This window comes from Ambystoma mexicanum, chromosome 4q (assembly GCF_040938575.1).
Source record: "Ambystoma mexicanum isolate Mex_15411 chromosome 4q, UKY_AmexF1_1, whole genome shotgun sequence".
In the NCBI taxonomy this organism is placed as follows: Eukaryota; Metazoa; Chordata; class Amphibia; order Caudata; family Ambystomatidae; genus Ambystoma; species Ambystoma mexicanum.
The window spans coordinates 187,042,352-187,063,211 of NC_090928.1; the positions used below are offsets into that span (position 1 = coordinate 187,042,352).

At 44.4% G+C, this 20,860-nt stretch overlaps 1 protein-coding gene across 1 annotated transcript in view; it reads right to left on the reverse strand.

Annotated features, from left to right (window-relative positions):
- LOC138467576 (chitin synthase chs-2-like) overlaps window positions 1-19,913 on the reverse strand; it is a 282,914-nt gene extending 263,001 nt beyond the window's left edge. Inside the window, exon 1 of the mRNA XM_069607709.1 lies at window positions 19,812-19,913. Within this exon, the coding sequence (XP_069463810.1) occupies window positions 19,812-19,861 (50 nt within the window). The 5' untranslated portion in view covers window positions 19,862-19,913. The remainder of the gene's footprint in view (window positions 1-19,811) is intronic.
- Between the last annotated feature and the right edge of the window lie 947 nt (window positions 19,914-20,860).

Below are 20,860 nucleotides of genomic sequence, written 5' to 3' on the forward strand. Positions count from 1 at the left end.
GAGAACATGTAAATGGGTAAGTTATGTTTCTTAACACAAAAGACACAAATCATTCAGGATGCTTGAGAGTCTACCCTGTGCAAAAGCCTATAATGCCTTGCTGCTGACATTTGATAATGATGTTTTGCATGAGTCCCACAATGTGAAGGTACTCTGCTTAAACTTGAGACTGGCTCATTGAGCAACTCTCTGTTTGTCTCATATCTACTTGAAGGGATGTAAAGTTCAGGTTGTGAACCCACCCCTGCAAAACAGGAAAGACATAAAAATTCAGGCTGTGCACCCACTCCAGCAAGACAGAAGAGATGTAATAATTCAGGCAGTCCGCCCCGCCCCTGCAAAATAGGAGAGACATACACACATTGTACATGTGCCCCCAGTCCTGCGAAAGAGGAGAGGATGTGCCCCCATCAATACAACTGTTTTTGCCTAAATTTGTTCAATCAAGTAGTCGCAGAGCATTTATACAAAGTAAATTGTTGAGGTGCTGGGCAGAGAAAGTGACATCTCAAGGACATTACACAGCCAATCTGCCTCTAATACCCACCGTCTGTGATCACCACCTTCAACAATGTTTACAGCACCCTCATATTTGTTTCTGGTTTCCCAAATGTGTATTAAATAAATATTGCGTGTGAGATTGCGTTCCATCGAGATTCTGTTACTTCGAGCAGACACAGTGGCTATGTGTGAAGTAAATTGTTGAGTTGCCTGGAAGAGAAAGTGAACTCTCTAAAGATAATCACAGATTGTTTTTAACTGTTGTTTGCCTAAAATCACCCTACCTATGTTCCCCACTGTAATATTAAATGCACAACACAAAATTAAGTTTTATTTCAAAGTCCAAAAACTCCTATCTAAAATGAAAGTAAAATGCTCCAGCAAACAGCAAGAAACATTGAAATCTTCCTCTCCTTTTAAATGTTTGTTCTTTCTGCCTCTCCCTATAAATGTATTGTAGCCTCAAGCTCAAAAATCCCTACCTAAAAAGAAAATGGATGCTCTCAAACAGCAACAGACACCAGTCCACACCACACTCCTCTGATTCCCAACAACTGAGGAGAAGCTCCAGCAACTTCCTTATATAAATCCATGCAAATCTGCCTGCTTGAACGCGTTCACTCAAATCTTTGAAAAGTTTGGGAAATTCGGGACAGTCCGAAAACGAGAAAAATTCAGGTGATTCAGGATTCCGACTAATAATTCAGCACAGAGTTAGCCATGACACATGTCACGTGTGGTCTCCGGGTCGTAATAAATACAGGCGGACCTTCCCGTGACTTTCCACTAAACTTTCCCAAATCAGAACTGCTGGATGGTATTTTTGCTATTGACCACGAATGGATCCCAGGAGATTGGAAAGATGAGAACCACGTGGACTAGGATTGCTGCTGGAAGTGCGCCTTGTGGGGACACTTTCTTTTTTTTTTTAATTTAAATTTTTATTTTCACAGTAAGCAAACATAAATAAATGAACAGCAGTCCATGAAATTCACACATATCAACCAAGTGAAAGCAAAGTAATCAATGTGCCATAAACAATCCAAACATATAAACATCAAAAATAGAACAAGAAGGAAGAGAGGAAAAGAAGAAAAAGAAAAAGAAAAGGAAGAAAGAGAATAAGAGCGTAGGAGTAGAAGACATAAACCAAAAATTTCACTGCAAAATACTATACCTCAGACAAAAGGGCATTACAAAAACCATCACACAAACTATAGGTATTATACAGATTATGAGTGTTCAAAGGTAAGTACATAATACCCCAGATCAAAGATCAGGTTTATCCATATGCATCAAGAAAGCAGCTCCAAATGTCCCAAAATTTTTCAATGTCACCAGTGAGTTTGTAAATGGCTTTTTCATATGTTGAAACAGTAAGTAGCTCCTCCACCCAGTCATCAATGTTAAATGAAGTACTTGATTTCCATGACCTCAATATGATTTTTTTAGCAACCATGCATGCACGAAGCAACCAAACTCTGTTACCAAAGACAATTTCCTCCAGAGAAGAGTCATCACCCAAAATCAGTAATGAAGCATTCATGGGGATTGTGACATCTAAGACCAGACTCAACCTCTCCCGAACCTTATCCCAGAATTGCATCGTCTTGGGACAGGACCAAATCAAATGACTCAGAGATCCTCTCGAACATTTACACTTCCAGCAAAGATTGTTGTCTAAAAGTCGTCTCCTGAATAGTTTCTCCGGCGTCCAATAGGCCCTGAACAACAACTTAGTTTGAGAAGCTCTGAGGGACCAATCCAAACTTACCAAACGAGTGTTTTCACAGCACCTCCGCCAACATCTGAAGTTAACATCTTCCCCCAATTCCTCCGCCCAAATTGCAGGCAATCTCGGATCACCTTTCCGAGTAGCTTTTATAATTCCATACATGGTAGAAGCAGGGTGTGAGGCACTCAAGCATACAGATAGAGCTGTCCAAGCAGGACTTTGACCAGTCAATTGTGGCATCTCAACACAAGCTGAAATAATAACCTTCAGTTTCCTATATTCAGCAAACGAGCATTCTGACATGTCATACATCTGGCCAAGCTGAGCGTACGTCAACCAGTTGTCCCCCTCAAACAAATCTCCAATATATTTGATGCCAGCCACAAAACATTCCACCCAAAACAGAGGTTTACCCTGATATTTCAAGGCTGGGTTATTCCATATGGAGGCATCTGGGTGTAAATATGGGTCAGCACTCACACGATTCGAGAGCTCACACCAACAGTCTCGCAAGAATGAAGTAAGAGAGCTGACTTTTTTTGATTTGTTCTTCTGAGTAGTCAGCAACGCTTTCGGGTCCAATTGGGAAACAGCACTGCATTCCCAGGATAAGAGGTCAGAATGTTCAGACTGTACATCTCCAGAGTCAATAACTCTGCACAAATGACGAGTGGAAAACGACAAATGGTAGTCTGAGAAATTAGGCAAGTTCATTCCACCCAATTTCAATGGGAGTTGAAGCTTCCAAATTGCGAGCCTCGGAGGTTTCCCATTCCAAATAAAGTTCTGCATAATCCTATTGATCTCTTTAAAGATGTTTCCAGGTATCTTAATTGGGAGCATGCTTAACAAATAGTTTATCCGAGGTGCCAGGTTCATTTTCAAACAGTTGATTCTGCCCCAGGTCGACAATTTCAAAAGACTCCACCTTACCAAATCCGATCTAAGAATCGGAAGGAGCCAAGAAAAATTAATGGCTGGCAACTTCACTATATCCGCTCCAATCCATATTCCAAGATACTTCAACTTTTCAGCACACCACCTGAATGGAAGCTGAACACATGTATGTCTTTGACACAACCCATTGACAGGCAGGATCTCTGATTTGCTCCAATTAATCTTATATCCTGACACCAAGGAAAAGGATTGAGTATCTTGCATTAAATACGAAATACCAACAGCTGGGTCTTGCAGGGCAATCAGCAAATCGTCAGCATACAACCAAACCAAATTATCCCGACCATTTCCAATAACAGGTAGAAGACGTACGTCTGCCCGCAAGCTCACTGCAAGTGGTTCCATAGATAAAATAAATAAGAGAGGTGAAAGAGGGCAACCCTGCCTTGTACCACGATGAAGCTCAAATGGATCAGAGATAAGTCCATTCGTCAGCACACTTGCAGAGGCATTATTGTATAACAGTTTAACCCAACGCTGGAAATCGTGTCCAAAGTTCATTTTCCCCAAGCATGCGAACAAAAAGTTCCATTCAACACGATCAAATGCCTTTTCAGCATCTAGGGAGATTACCGCACTGGCAACTGGTTGACTATGGCCCTTCTCAATTGTCAATAGCAGGCGTCTCATGTTATCCGCCACTGCCCTACCAGAGACAAAACCTACCTGGTTCTCATGTACCAGAGTTGAAATGACCTTATTCAGGGAAACAGCCAGGATTTTGGCCAATATTTTACAGTCACAGTTGATCAGACTGATCGGCCGATAATTCTCGCACCTTGTAGCAGATCTGTCTTTCTTTCTCAGCACCGTAATCAATGCATGTCTCATTGTATCTGGTAGGGAACCAGACTCAAAGGCATCGTTAAGAACATCACACAGAAGCTGTAGTGCGGAATCAGGGAGGGCTTTATAAAATTCATTAGGGAGACCATCAGTGCCAGGTGACTTACCCACTGAACCGTGGGGACACTTTCTGGTTGAGATCCTCAAGAGACCTAGCAGGAATGTGACAGTGCTTGTGATCTACCCGGATGATGAGATGTTTATCGCTTTTATTTATGGTGCCTCCACTGCCAGGAACTGGATTTGTCATAGGTCATAGTTTCATATCCTTGCTCATATCATGTTGTGCTTTGCAACACATTTATGTGTGTTCCTCCGTCTTTTCACTTTTTGAATTTTCTGTATTTCAATTTCCTGTTCTTTTCTTTAGAAATGAGATGTTTATCTTTATATGACAAAATGAGTCTATTTATATGTTTATCATGTTTGCTTTGTGCCTAAAGTATGTTTTTAAAATAAAAATAGAATAAAATGATTTAAGTATATATATCTGTATTGGGCCTGATTCATGGAATTGTTTGCACGGTTCTGAAAAGTGACTTTGCACTTCCGAAACAAGCCCTGATTCTTGGAACTGTGCAAAATGTATTTTTGCAGGGCAAAGTCAGTGCATAGGCACTTTGAACCATGTAAAAAAAATGTGTTTTTCTAGAATTACACCTAGGCAAATCCAGTTGTTTAAAACGTTAACTATCACTTTATTCCGTTGATGTTCTCACTGTAAGAAGAGAGTTATAACAAAAAATCAGTTCCCATGATTGTATCAATGCTACAAAATGAAGGGAACAAAGAGGCAGCCATTTTGCTCCCAATGGAAGCTGTTTCTTGCTATTGACTATGTTGTCACATCGATGAACAACACATTCTCTTCGGTCTAAGGACAGACACAAAAGTCTTTCCCTGAAGTTCACTGCAATCCTGGGGCCTTGTTGGCACGTATCCTTTAGCACCCTGACAGGAATGGGCCTTTAGAGATCGTGTATGCAAACAGAAAAAAATGAGGTATGAACCAACACACCAGGGCATTTCTGTGAGATGGCTCGAGGTGCTGACCCGACAATAGGCTTGCAGTTATTAAGTTTGGCTCCTACAACAATAGGTAAAAAGACAAAGGGTCTGATTCATGCAAAAGTGTGCATAGATCCTGCAAAGTCCCCACAACACCAAGGGCCTTGTGCGTCCCTGCATGCTGAAAATTAATTGCACGCTGAGCACATTCATGTAATGTTTCCCTCTAAGTAACCCTATGCGCACGTTGCTGCCGAAATGCCCCCCCACACGCCCCGATGGAAAGCAAATCCAGCCACATACACCTAACTTTGCGGGCTCCTTGGCCGTGAACTCATGCACCGTGGTAATAGTGCGTGTGGTCCCCTGAAACCAAGGCAACACCTCTGCGACACTACATGTGGTCCCCCAGAACTGTTACTATCACCCCGACAACATGCGCTCCATTTTCCATAACTCAGGTAAAACTCTGGTCAGTCTGCATGCGAACCCCCGTATACCTCGCCTGCAACCTGCTACACTGCATACACACTCCCCTAACTGCAAATGGCACCCCCTATGTGTGCACGCACCCTTAAATTCCTGGTCCAATCTTACTGTTGCGTGGTGATTCGTATGCTCTTGGGGCCTTGCGTCTGCTTATTCGCAGCGGTGTGATCAGGAGCTTTGTATGCTGATTTCCCCAACCTGATGTTGCGCAGTCACAGAGATGAACACGCTTGTTTTTGCATGGGGCTGGGCTTGCGATTTCCTCACGCAGGCCATCCCTCAACACACCCGTGTGACGCCTTGTTCTTCCTCATTCTGCGCGGAGCATGGGTAATATGCATGTTGTGCCCCCCTATTTAACTCTCTGCACAGGCCTGGCCCGCAAAGTTTGAAAAAGTCCTGCAAAGTTGATTCCATGAATCGACAGAGGGGGTTTTGCGCACTGATTGACCCGCAAAGTCCCACATTTCTGTGCAAATGATTCCATGAATGTGGCCCATGGAGTCTCTGGTAACCATACTTATGGGTCACAAACAACTTAGGTAGTAAACATTAAACATTAAAGGTTACGTTGAGAAGGCTGTTTAGAAAGAAGGCACAATTTATATACAGAATAATTGACTTCAAACGATTAAAAAAATATTTTAAATGCATGAGGAGTTCTGTGTCATATGAAGTGTGAGATCAAAAAATGAAGGGCCTGATTTGTGGAATTTTTTGCACGGTGCAAAAATTACTTTGCACTGATGCAGAGTAACTTTGCACTGCCAACAAACACCCTGATTCACAGAGTGGCACAAAGTGTATTGTTGCAGTGCAAGGGACTGCAGTAACTTTGCACTGGTGCAAAGCCACTTTACAGAGAAAAAATACTCATTGCTCCGCTCTTTGAATCAGGGTGTTTGTTGGCAGTGCACTTTGCACCGCGCTAACAATTCCATGAGTCGGATCCTAAGTGCTTTTTAGAGACAGAGAACTTTAATGTCACTTGTAATATCCTTATAATGTACTTCATGTGCTCTGTTATATCATAGAATACACAAATTATATAAATAAAACAGATCTGTTTTAACATTAAACTCGCTTTTTTTAAATAAAAGATTTCTATTGGAGGATTAGCTCTGTGTTTTAGTGGCTTTAGCTGTTTAGCATTTTAAAGATTGTGATTTGGAAAGTTAGGTTTTTATTTTGCGGTTATTTTGTTTGATAAAAAAGCAGGTTCCCTTCTGTGTTAATCTCAATTAATAAATCAGTGCAAATGATGTTTGGCTGATGGCCATTTCAGGGCAGATCAGGTTAGCACACACCTAGTTCAGTGCACAAGTTCCTCTCGCCACGGGTGCACAGGCTCGGGCTAATCTATCGGTCAATGGGGCAATGCCCGAACCAAAAACGCAAAATGCTAGTGTGGGCCAGTTTTTTGGGTCAAAGTGGGCCCTTTTTTTGGCCAATATGGGCCAGTTTGATGATTTACTTCACTATGCGGCTAGTGTTTCTGACCATTGTTGCTGAATACATATATTTAAAATGCACAATGTGCATCACATTTTAAGAAAAACTTCTCCCTTGGGTACTATTCAAACAATCTCTCACAAAAGGAACAAATTGCCATTTGCAAATGGTGCTTCACTGTTTTGCGCTGAGCAGGCTACTGTAGGAGGTCTTTTCACCGAGATGGCCGACAATGAGTTGTCACAGGTCCATATTTCAGATCAGGTAATGGTGATCGAGCTCTGAGGAGGATGGAAGGGGTATCCGAGAGAAGGATCTGGAAGGAGCATACTTGGGCAGATTTGTTGAGACTTTCTCTCACTGCCAGAAATGACTGAGGTGGTTTTACCAAATGTCTACCTCACAACACGGATCTCACTAACATAGAAAGAGACAGAGACATAGAAAGAGGCAGAGAGAGAAAGAGGCAGAGACATACAAAGAGGCTGAATCACCAAGAGGCAGATACAGCGAGTGGGAGACAGTGAAAAAGACGACAGAGAGAGACAGTGAGCAATACAAAGAGAGTTGCTAGATCTGCGTATGATATGTCAGGTAGAGCTAGAGTAGTTTATGCATCGTCTAAAGGCTGTTAATGAACTGTACACAGTTCTCTTCAGAGCTGAGCCGCCCACATAGGTCAGTGAGGGAAGCACTCGTTGCCACATTCTATGTAAAACCTGAAAGTCCACAGGCTTGAAACGGTTCAGGACTTCGTCAGCCCTTCAACAAGGTCAATTAATGAAGGGCTGTTCAATTGTGTGACAGGAATGTCTGTTAATCACAGCGCTGTGGCAAACCCTGTGATCCAAGAGAGCTATGTTAAAGGCAGGTTACTGTTCTGATGCAGAGGAAACAGTCATGATTTCTCACGGGCTTCTCAGTATGTCCAGACATCAGCCTCTTGGCATTACTTTAACACGAAAAAAGGAAACTCCTAGTGCAGTTCCAGACATTTGCTCTTTTTGATAAGCTAAAGACTTTGGCAGTCATTTTAGATAATTTACTAAATAAACAGAGAGAAACCAATTTAGAGTGTAAACCTCACACTCTAAGAAGCGCTTCATCCAACATGTCTTCTCGTATCAGAGGCTGAGGTGGCGGCACTGCCACGCTTAGGCTCTTCTCTGGGGCACTATCAGTAGATTTTGAAGTCAGCAACTGGGCAACAAATGGCCCACAGTCCGTTAGCCCGCTGTCAAAGTATTGGAACGAACCACAAGTACATGTTTTGCTTTCGTAGAAGTGTGGAAACACCAAATATTATCTTTTTTGTTCTGCCTGAACCTTATTTCCTGAAATATATTCTTACTGAAATATATCCATGGATGTGTCTTACCTAAAAATACTTTTACATTGTGCATGTGGTTTCCTCGCTATTGGCAATGTTTTGCCAGTCGTCCCTGTTTGTCCAGTACATTTTTGTGCCCACCACTCTTACCCATTCCTTTGTGGACCTGTTACAACTTTATTCCATTTGTAGCTGCTTTGTCTCTTGTCCCGCCTTCACCTCATTCCCTCGGTCATCCCTGCCTCCATTTTGTTTCTTTCCTCGCACCTCTCTGACTTTTATCTCAGACAGCAAAGCCCCACCAGCCTCTTCTTTGATCTCCATACTTCACCCCGAGTCCCTGATAAGATGCCGTTGCACTCCTTTCCTCACCACCCTGTTGCACTCACAGCCTCGTTTCAATTCCCTTGCAACCTTACTGAACTCGTTTTTCCTATTAGCAGCCGGGCGTTCAGCCTACCCTGTTTAAACATGGCTGACATCTTTGCCTTTCTTTGCTGTTCAACCACTAATCCTGCTTGTCAAGTAGAGCTTTGGCAAGTTTTGCACTCTGAAAGCTATTTTATTTTTGAAAGTGGTTCTCCATTTGGTGACATATTCCCACCAATGCAATGATTGTCGAAGGATATCTCACTAGGTGAGCGAAATACGTACTGACGGTTAGTAGCTTTGCTCACCTAAAATTAACCCCAGCTTTCCATGCATGCGTTTCCAGCATAGACATACTTAGATTGGTTTCCTGAAAGCCTCCAGAGGGCCAATGCTATCCACTCTGGCAATCTAGGTGGCCTTTTAGTGTCAATCCACTGTCTAATGTATTGTTTTTCTCCACCATTCGGATTGCATTCTCAATCTCTTTACTGGATCATCTTCTCTCGTAGGCCCTCCCTCTGTATGAACAGTTTTAGTTGCACTGCTTTTAAATGTGCTTAACTGCTGCCTTCTACAAACCTTGGGATCATTGTTGGATTGTATTATCATGAGTATGTTCCAATTTCTATGATTTTGAGTTTCAATATTCTATTGAGGTTTGGTCCTGCACCAAGAGGCTCATTTTTCTTGATATTTGAGTACTAACAAATATCATTTCAATTTAATTGAACGTTCTTAAGGGCCATCATCTTTCAAAAAGTCTAATAGCTACAATCAAGCATTAAATAAAATTCCATCACATAACTTTACATAGCATTAACAGAACTGCCAGATGACTTGCTCCGAAAAGACAATTGGATATTATAGTAAGAGGTGTGCACCCACGCTCCTTCCTATATTCCTGACCAGCTCAGGCAACATAGGGCAGGCCTCTTGAAAGAAATGTTATGCAAATGCAAGATCTAAAATGCATTGCATCATGGGTAAATTCTCTCTTACTGAACGGATGCTGTTTAGGCAATATAGTGGCAATGGTTGCCATCTCAAACTGGCATCAATACTCTTATATATCTTGATGATTTCTTAAAAAGAATTGTTTTGTATTTTTCGGAATATAAGTCGTAATACAAAAATGTAATGTGTTTATTTGCAGACCTCATTTTTACCACTCGCAAAAGAAAGCATGAGGTAGAATTGTGAATGGTGATAAACGGAAAGACCAATGACCTGATTATAGTTTGGAGGTATAACAAGAGGCAATGTCCCTCATTCTGAGTAGGGCGGTAACGGATACCGGGAACCGGTAAGGAGACCGGTGCCGGAAATCCCTTACCGCCCTACTACGAGATCCCTTATCGGGTCCCTTCCTTAACACCTGGTCTGACAAGGTGTTAAGGACGGGACCCGTTAAGGAACCTGGGCGCAAATAACAGGATTGGCATATGCTGGCCCGTTAATTGCCCCCTCCCCATTCCCATTGAGCCCAATGGGGGCTCGAATGGGAATGGGGAATGGTTTGGTATATGGGGACTTACTGGTCCCTCCAAGGTCGGAATGGACTGGTAAGTCCCCATTGAACCAAACCGGAGTCGGTACCGGTATGGGAGGCAGTCATGGCACAAATAGCACCATACTCGGAATGAGGGCCAATGTCTGCTCAGTGGTTGGGGGTGGTCTAATGGCGGTTGTACTTTTACTGTGTTGGATGGGTAGGAATTGGTTCATTGGCGTGGCGGGTCATTCCTTTGTGGGTTTGTTTGTGAAGAGTGGCAGGTGTGGGTATTCCTGATGGCGGGAGGGTACTAACATGCATTGGGGGTCATTACAACCCATGCGGTAACCATGGCACTAGTAGCGGCATGGTTGCCGCCAGTATTTTACCGATTGCGCCAGGGTGAATGGCGGAATTACCGCCCCATTCCAAGGTTGGTGGGGCGGTAATTCCCCATTTACCATTGGCCCTTCCCCATTCCCATTTTTGCCCCATAGGGCTCAATGGAAATGGGGAAGGTGGTAGTTATGGTACCACAAATTGCGGTACCGTAAATACCTCCGAGGTCCCTTTGCGGGTCCAATCCTTAACGGCTGGTAAAAACCAGCCGTTAAGGTCGGGACCCGCAAAGGGACCTCGTAATTAGGCGGTAAAGGGTTAACGGCGCCGCCACCTGTTACGGAGCCGTTAACCCCTTACCGCCTGGGTCGTAATGAGGCCCATTGTCTTTCACACTTGGGAGTGGGAAATGGAGAAGGGCACTATGACTGATGTTTCTCTTGTGTCTCAGTTTATCTTAATGTGTTTTTGTGTGTTCTGTCATTTGCCTTGTCTTCAGAAGTGTGCGCCGTTTTATAGACATGCTAATGCATTTACATCTAGACCTATGTTGGTGCTGCCATATGTATATACCATTTCAAATAAAGCATTGTTGATGTTCATTTTTTGTATTCTGTCTTCATTGATGGATTCCTGCCAGTGTCTTTGCATGTTTGGTGTTTGTTTCTGTGCCTGTTCGTTTGGTAATCACGCTCTTTGGACAATTGCAGTTTTGGGCTTGGGTGTCTTCTAAGAGTGGGAGTCAACGTCCGTTGTTTGACGTTCTTCTGGTGAGTTGCAGTTGTTAGATGTACTTAGTAAGTTTGGGGTGTGGGCAAGGTGATGTATGTTGATGAGGTGCTAGTCACTGCACTCTGAGCCGGCAGGTGTTTGGTGAATACTGATTTATGACGTATGCATTTCTCCATTTCTTGATTCAGTGATCACCTGGGAGGGAAACAGGTGTGGGCTTTTTTCCATCATACATTTGATGATTCATTTTGTCGAAATAGCGCATTCGTCAACGCCCAGTTCCAAAATACTTCCTTTTCATTGCTGGTGGGCGAGTTTGAAGGGAAAGTACGCATGACATGGCAATCGTGTCTTCTCAACTCACTCAAACATTGGGTTAGAATAAGACTTTTATAAAAAAAAACAACATGACGTCTTAGCACTGTTTAGAGAAGGTTTTCCAGCAGTCTACTGTGCGCACATACCATAAAGCACCAGATGACCAGAGCATCATGTGATGGCGGATATTAACAGTGGTGCCAGTTCAATACACTCATTGACAAGTCTCTGGGTGAATGGCCCATGCACGCTGACAAACCTCCCCCTCTCTTCTCAGTCATATCACGTTGATGACATGACAGAGAGGAGTTACACAGACGATACAGCACATAGCGATGTTGTACTCTCAGAAAAAAAGCAACATTGTTGTGGGGACTCCCCTCGCGAGATATTGGCCCTCGGAGATCTCGTGAGATTTTGTGCGAGAAGCGCGAGAAATGCATGATTCGCGCCAGAGCCGGAGAGGAGGCACCAGAGTTTACACGGGCCTCAGCGCTCCTCTGTTGAGGGGAATTAGCCCTCCTAGTCTACACGGGCCTCCGCGCTCCTCCTGTCTACACGGGCCTCAGCGCTCCTCCTGTTGAGGGGAATTAGCTCTGCTAGTCTACACGGGCCTCAGCGCTCCTCCTGTTGAGGGGAATTAGCCCTTCTAGTCTACACGGGCCTCAGCGCTCCTCCTGTTGTGGGGAATTAGCCCTGCTAGTCTACACGGGCCTCGGCGCTCCTCCTGTTGAGGGGAATTAGCTCTGCTAGTCTACACGGGCCTCCGCGCTCCTCCTGTTGTGGGGAATTAGCCCTCCTAGAGCCTTTCATCGACAGGCCCCTTGAGCAGAGCGGAACTCCATGGCTGAGGACAGCCTCCTGGGAGCTTTAGCTTACAAGGGATATCAGCACCCTTAAACTGATACCATGCAGTGAAGATAACTGTTTAGGGCAGTAGAACAGAACTGTGAGTACTTGCCCCTTCCCCTGCCCTGGACTCAATTACTCCTGTTACTCCACTCACTCCAGGTGTCTAAATAAACGCCTTACTCTACTACACAAGTGTCCTGTGATCACTCAAGGCCACCACATTTGTAATTTCTAAATGAGCCAAATATTTCTTTTTTAATGGGGCTAACGCGCTACAATGCTTCCTACCCATCTGCCAGTGCCGCCTATTGTAATTAGTATGATCAGCAAATCTGTGTCAAAATATGATATGCAGCACCACTGACCCAGAACTCCACACATCATTTATATGCAGGAACTCCCTGTGTGAGAGTTCGATTTCAATCGCAAGGACATTTAGTAACCACGAAAAACTATTTAAATGTAGCATAAACAAGGCAAAAGGTAGGTAACGGTGGCGCAATATTTCCTTATTCTTGTTGCAAAATTTGGAAATCAATGACGCAATATATTGGGGGTCTGGTTGCAGTACTGCAATGTTCGTGTCATCCATATCAGGCGCAATGAGTCCGACGTACAGCACTTCTTTCCGCAATGAAATTCTGCCTTTCGAAAAAGCGTGCAGCTCCTACGGGGCAATGCTGCTGCGGCAGAGTGTCCAGGCGCAAGACAGGGATATTTCCGGGTCTCCTGCGGCAGAATCCGAGATCTGGGACACAATCTCTGAAAAAGGGCAGTCCCTCAAAATATGGGACAATTGGCTACCCTACCACGAGGTGTAGTAGAGTTTGCACCAAGGCCAGTATTCCTGGGCATTGTACCTCACACAAGAGGTTTGCGTAGTTTTGTCGCTCTGCTTTTACAACTAAGCATTTTCTCTGTTGTTCAGTAAATGCAGAAGTATGTTTTACTCTGTCTCAAAAATGAGGGTACAACACACACGGGGATGCATTAGATAAAGAGATAAAGTGTGAGGGAGAGTGAAAGAAGGAAAGCTGGAAAGTGAGAGACAGCGAGCAGGAAACAGAAGTCAATGAACTGGACAGCGAGACAGGGGGACACACATTGAAAGGAGAGAGAAATCCCTATTATATGAAAGGAAATGGACAAAACGAGTTGTGAAGTTACAGCGATCAAATCGTTATTATTATGCACCTTGAGACGAATAATACACACAAATATAGAACAGCAAATTTAAAAAACAAAAAAAAACAACCATCCATTGCAAAAAAATGTACTGTTTGTTGGGCCTCGAATTCCTACGCTCCCCCTACTGCCACGCTCCATATGGGGGCCAATTCATAGGAAAGTGTGCATAAGCCCCGCAAACTTCGCATGGCGAGAATGTCTTTGTGAGTCCCCTCGCGCATGAGGCTCTTGTGCACGCTCCGCATATTCTTGGAATTCTGGCCACAAAGTATCCCTCTGCGCATGCAGCGGCCAGAACGCCCACAACATGCCCCCACGCAAGGGTTCCAAATACCTACCTTTGTGGGCTCAGCAGCCACAAGCACATGCACCCAGGTAATCTTGCGTAGGGTCCCCTGCAAGTAAGCCAGCACTCTGACGACACTATGTGTGGTGCCCTGTAACTAAACAGCATCCCGATAACATGCATACCATTTTCTGTAACTCAAGTAATTTTCCGGTAAAACTGCGAGCAAACCCCCGTAAACCGTGACTGCACCTTGCTCATCTGCATATGCGCACCCCGAAGTGCAATCGGAACCCCAACTGAATGCATGCACCACTAAATTCTCAATTGGACGAAGTGCATCTTATGCGATTAGGGCCTTGCACCTGCATTCACTTTGTGGTGTGATCGGGAACTTTGCATGATGTTTTCCCTGACGTGATGTTGCGCAGTCAGATCCTTGAATACGCTTGGTTTCTCAAAGTGCTGGGCTTGTGTTTTCCTCCCACAGCCCATCCCTTTACACGTCCCTTAAAGCTGTGTTCTTTCTCATTGTGTGTGGAGGATGCGGAATATGCACGTTCCACCCCCTATTTATATCTATGTGCAGGCCCAGCCCACACTCTGCGCGGAGTCTCGCGCATGTTGCTCGGCTGCTTGCAGAGATGTACCAAACCGGCACAAAGTCCCTGCAGGGTCCGGAGGAAAAAAACATGCAAAGTGGATTCCATGAATCGACCAAGGGGGTTTTGCACACAGAATGGCATGCAAAGTCCCTAGCTCATGGGCACATTATTCCATGAATCGGGTCTTTAATTATTGCAAGGAGGCGAGCCACACCGCCATACTAGAGCCAGAAAGCAGATAGGATAATGCCTCTGGATACTCCTCATCCGTCCTCCCTCAGGACCAGTTGTAATGTTCTCCCTCAGCTATAGCTCTATGGCTGCCTCAGTTCCGGGCTCCATTACCGGGTTCCTGCAATGGGGACTTACCGGGTTACTCCGACATAGGAGGACCCGGTAAGTCCTCCATGCAGGAACCCATCCCCATTCCCATTTGAGCCCCTATAGGGATCAATGGGAATGGGGAGGGAGATAATAATGGGCAGATTATGTCTGGCCGGTTATTGCCTCCCTCTTCCCCTCGCGGGACCGGAAAGCACGCCTGGTTTTACCAGGCATGCGATCTTGGTCCCGCGATGAGAAGCTTGTAATCGGTGCTCCAGGAATGAAGGGGGCCGGTGCTGTACCGGCCCCCTTCATTCCAGGAGCGCCAGGGTTATAATGAGGCCCACAGTATTCATATTTATTAACTGCACTTTTTCAGATACAAAGACATTCGGGACACTCATTCACCACGTTAAGTACAAAAAAAGCAAAGTCTTGGCAAGTAAAACAGAAGCAGAAGCTCTACACATCATCCTCAGAGAACCACCCGGAAGCACTTATAGGGGCTGTAAATATATCTACGCAGGTCACTGAAGAAAACACACTACAGAGAAACAACAGGAGCCAGCGTAGGGGCAGTAAATATGCCAATGTGTGCCACAGAAGAAAACACAGCCCAGGGAACCTGAAGAACCGCTGAAGGGGCAGTAAATATGTCTATCTGTGTCACAGAAGAAAACACAGCCCAGGGAACCTGAGGAACCGCTGAAGGGGCAGTAAATATGCCAATGCGTGCCACAGAAGAAAACACAGCCCAGGGAACCTGAGGAACCGCTGAAGGGGCAGTAAATATGTCTATATGTGTCACAGAAGAAAACACAGCCCAGGGAACCTGAGGAACCGCTGAAGGGGCAGTAAATATGCCAATGTGTGCCAGAGAAGAAAGCACAGCCCAGGGAACCTGAGGAACCGCTGAAGGGGCAGTAAATATGCCAATGTGTGCCACAGAAGAAAACACAGCCCAGGGAACCTGAGGAACCGCTGAAGGGGCAGTAAATATGTCTATGTGTGTCACCGAAGAAAACACAGCCCAGGGAACCTGAGGAACCGCTGAAGGGGCAGTAAATATGCCAATGTGTGCCAGAGAAGAAAACATAGCCCAGGGAACCTGAGGAACCGCTGAAGGGGCAGTAAATATGCCAATGTGTGCCACAGAAGAAAACACACTACAGAGAAACAACAGGAGCCTGCGTAGGGGCAGTAAATATGCCAATGTGTGCCACAGAAGAAAACACGACCCAGGGAACCTGAGGAACCACTGAAGGGGCAGTAAATATGCCAATGTGTGCCACAGAAGAAAACACGGCCCAGGGAACCTGAGGAACCACTGAAGGGGCAGTAAATATGCCAATGTGTGCCAGAGAAGAAAACACAGCCCATGGAACCTGAGGAACCACTGAAGGGGCAGTAAATATGCCAATGTGTGCCACAGAAGAAAACACAGCCCAGGGAACCTGAGGAACCGCTGAAGGGGCAGTAAATATGTCTATGTGTGTCACCGAAGAAAACACAGCCCAGGGAACCTGAGGAACCGCTGAAGGGGCAGTAAATATGCCAATGTGTGTCACCGAAGAAAACACAGCCCAGGGAACCTGAGGAACCGCTGAAGGGGCAGTAAATATGCCAATGTGTGCCAGAGAAGAAAACACGGCCCAGGGAACCTGAGGAACCACTGAAGGGGAGTAAATATGCCAATGTGTGCCAGAGAAGAAAACACAGCCCAGGGAACCTGAGGAACCACTGAAGGGGCAGTAAATATGCCAATGTGTGCCACAGAAGAAAACACAGCCCAGGGAACCTGAGGAACCACTGAAGGGGCAGTAAATATGTCTATGTGTGCCACCGAAGAAAACACAGCCCAGGGAACCTGAGGAACCGCTGAAGGGGCAGTAAATATGCCAATGTGTGTCACCGAAGAAAACACAGCCCAGGGAACCTGAGGAACCGCTGAAGGGGCAGTAAATATGCCAATGTGTGTCACCGAAGAAAACACAGCCCAGGGAACCTGAGGAACCGCTGAATAGGCAGCAGATATGCCTATGTGTAGCATCAGAGAAAACACACTGCAGAGAAACGACAGGAGCCAGCAGAGGGGCAGGTCAATCTTGGAATTATAATTCATGAATGGTATGTGCTGTTTCATGGATAGATGCTTCCTATCCGAAATAAACATTGATTGATTGGAATATTTTGTGTATTTCTCTTTGCTTTTATGACTATAATTTTTGTATTATAGAGTATTATTGGCAATATATAATCCCCATGATCTCATGATGTATGAAGAACAATGCAGCTGACAGAGGAAACGCACACTTGAGATCTGGGAACTGCTGCCATGTTTCGGCGCTATCCAGAGAACTGTGCACGCACCGGCCTGCCTTGACTGGGCGACGGAGTGAGAATAGCCCGCGGTTGTTTAGCAAACACCCTTTTGGTGCTGACACGAGGCATTCTTGAGTTAAAGATTACACGCGAACATTTTCACGGTGCCTTGACTGAAAGGAGTCAAGCTGTATTTATTTGGCTTTCCCTTTTTGTGATCTTACTGTTCAGGCTTTGCACGGCGCTGGAAGCGATTTCACCCTGAACCCCATTGAAACGTCGAATAAAAAGACGCAGAGCAAAGATATCGGGTCTCAGAATATGATAAGTAAAAACAGAACTGACGCCAAAGCGAGACCCATATATTGGGGCTCTGGGATGCTATTGTGCGGCTCAGGCAGCACGACAGCAGCATGATATCCACGATTCCCAATTATGCATGTCTTAAGGATTTTCAGGCTTGCCATTAGTTGAATGCATATAATGTATGTTTTCCTAACAACGTACCAGTGAACAATAATTTACATGTGTGGCAGGTAAAACATGCTCGCATTGGGGACAGGACAATGCATTGTGACATAGGTTTGAAATCCCCATCAGGTCCATTCAGCCCAAGGTCCATACATTAAAAAGCAAAGTAAAAGCAGCCTTAGCTTGGAATGCACTCCCCTTAGCCTTCAGATCTGAACAACCATACCCTAAATTTAGACGTATTATGATAAATAGGCTTTGTGCCAATGACAACTAAGACTGGCCTGTTGTACTGTGCCCTAGGCGCACCCAACTACTCAACAATTCTCATCTACTGAACCTTTCTATGCCACTATTATGTTGACCACTGCACTTGCCTTGTATGTTATCCATTATGCACTGTACCCTCATTGTGTTTACTGTACCTATCCACATGCTGTATGTTATCCACTATGCACTGTACCCTCATTGTGTTTACTGTACCTATCCACATGCTGTATATGTTATCCACTATGCACTGTACCCTCATTGTGTTTACTGTACCTATCCACATGCTGTATGTTATCCACTACGCACTGTACCCTCATTGTGTTTACTGTACCTATCCACATGCTGTATGTTATCCATTACGCACTGTACCCTCATTGTGTTTACTGTACCTATCCACATGCTGTATGTTATCCACTATGCACTGTACCCTCATTGTGTTTACTGTACCTATCCACATGCTGTATGTTATCCATTACGCACTGTACCCTCATTGTGTTTACTGTACCTATCCACATGCTGTATGTTATCCACTATGCACTGTACCCTCATTGTGTTTACTGTACCTATCCACATGCTGTATGTTATCCACTATGCACTGTACCCTCATTGTGTTTACTGTACCTATCCACATGCTGTATGTAATCCATTATGCACTGTACCATTATGCACTGTACCCTCATTGTGTTTACTGCACCTATCCACATGCTGTAACTAAGCCTCAAGTATACTTGTATCTGTTGCGCCCAGCTATCTAAGGGTTCAGTGCGCATTACCAAATAAATAAACAAACAACATTGAGTTAGACATGTGGGAAAAAATAGTGGCACTGATTATTACAGTGCCTAGAAGCTGAAGGAATTGGGCAAGGAGTGCTATATAAATCATCAAATTCTTCTTCTTATTATTATGTAATTTATGTTAATTAATGAGCTTTTAAATTTTGCTCAAGTGATACATCGGTGCCTAGGATGATGATGCTAATGCGCCACAAAGGTATTACCCAAATTGTTTGTTTACAATTGTTCAAATGAACAATTGACCGAATTTAAAGGGTCACAATTGACCTTTTCACAATTGACCGCATATATATATATATATATATATATATATTAGAAAAAAGGAGGAAGAGGTGAAACGCACTCACCGCAGGCACAAAGGGACAAGTGCCAGGTTCTGTGGGGGGGGGTCAGAAAAAAACACCAGAGACACAGCATGAAAATTACTGATGTCTTTAATGTTAGCCCAAAATTATTAAAAAATCAAATGCATCGTGCAAAGCACAAATGCACGATACAAAGCAGCACATAAAAGACAAAACAGCAGGACGCCTAGGCAGGGCAGCCTGCAAACAACGCGTTTCGCGCTATACTGAGCCCTTGATCACGTGTGTATATATATATATATATATATATATATATATATATATCGCTTTGGTAATATATATATATATATATATATGTATATGGGGTTTTGGGCAGGTTTGGGTTGGGTGTGGGGTTGCGGGGGGTTCCCCCCGCATATATTTTACAATTGACCTTCACAATTCGGTCAATTGTGAAAAGGTCAATTGTCATTCGAACAGTTGTAATACGAACAATTCGTATACAACCGCCACAAACACTGCGCACAAGTCATTGTATACGTTGTTGTGTTGCCTGCTGTGCTGTTTCGAGATAGTTGGCAACAGTATTGGTGAAACTAATATATTCCTGTAACAGCGCCTCGATGACCACGGACTATGGGAGCGCTTTAAAAGTGTAAAATAAATAAAAAATGAAATAAAATGGTGCTTCATTAAAAAAGTCATATGAGGTAAATGAGTTTTGGCTAAATGGCACAGCATGCATCCAGAATGCAAATTATAAAACCTTGCATCCATATATTGGCTCAATGTAATAAAGTATAGGGACACCTTGGCTTACCTTTCCTCCTCTTGTTTTTGCTGGCCATGGCTCTCCCTGGTGGCGTCCATCCCTTGGGCTACGTGAAGTGAGCTTCCTTCGCCGCCAGCACCTTTGTCGCTTTTTCTCCTGGGTTTGTCACCTTTATGAGTTTGTGTGTGGAAACTCGAGGAAGGGTTTGGCAATCAGCCAGCATACTTGGTTTCCAGATATATGAGAATGATTCACCATTGACAATGCACAGGCATGTGTAATCATGTTTGCAACTCTTTCATTGCCAGGACTTCAATGATTATATCTATATACATTTACTCCCTCAGGGCACTCAAAGGTTTAAAATGATTAGAATAAAGAATGCAGTTTAATTTGCCTGAGATGTCTGCAATACCTCTCCGAATCTAGCCCGGCCCCTTCTTTTCTCTTAACTGCTACACCACAGCGTCTCTCGCCCGGGCATCAGGTGCGAAGGGCAGATGAAGAAAAGGGAAATTCCTGTTTGGTCTTACCAGTGCATGGAAAGACACAAGGGTCAGTTACTTTGCCTCTCATACACCATGTAGACATCACCATATGTCTGCTCTACCCGCGGTTGAAATAATAATTGACCTTTTCACAATTGACCTCTGGAGAATTGACCTCGGGAGAATTGACCTAATACCCTCTGCACAACCCATTCCCATTCTCTCTAGAGATTGCACAGCCAAACACTCAAAGCTGCCGCAGACAGCTACCCTGGTGAATCTCGTCAATATCCCCAGTACACCCTTGCAACATGCACCTGTGATTCAGTTCCGCCCGGTTATGATGGTTAAGGCCCGCTCGGCAGTCACATACACCGCTGATATCGCCAACCTCATTTTTCAACAACGATCTCAACACAGCTTTCATAACCAAAACATGGTTTACAAACTCCTTCCACTATGTCTTCGATGTCCTCCTACCTAATGGCCAAAGTATCTAACATACTGACCACAGAGGAATAACTGCAGATGGGGTAGTAGTCATCTGTAACCTCCCTGAGTCTAACTGGAAAACGTCTACATGACTTCTTTTCTGAGTGTCTTATGCAA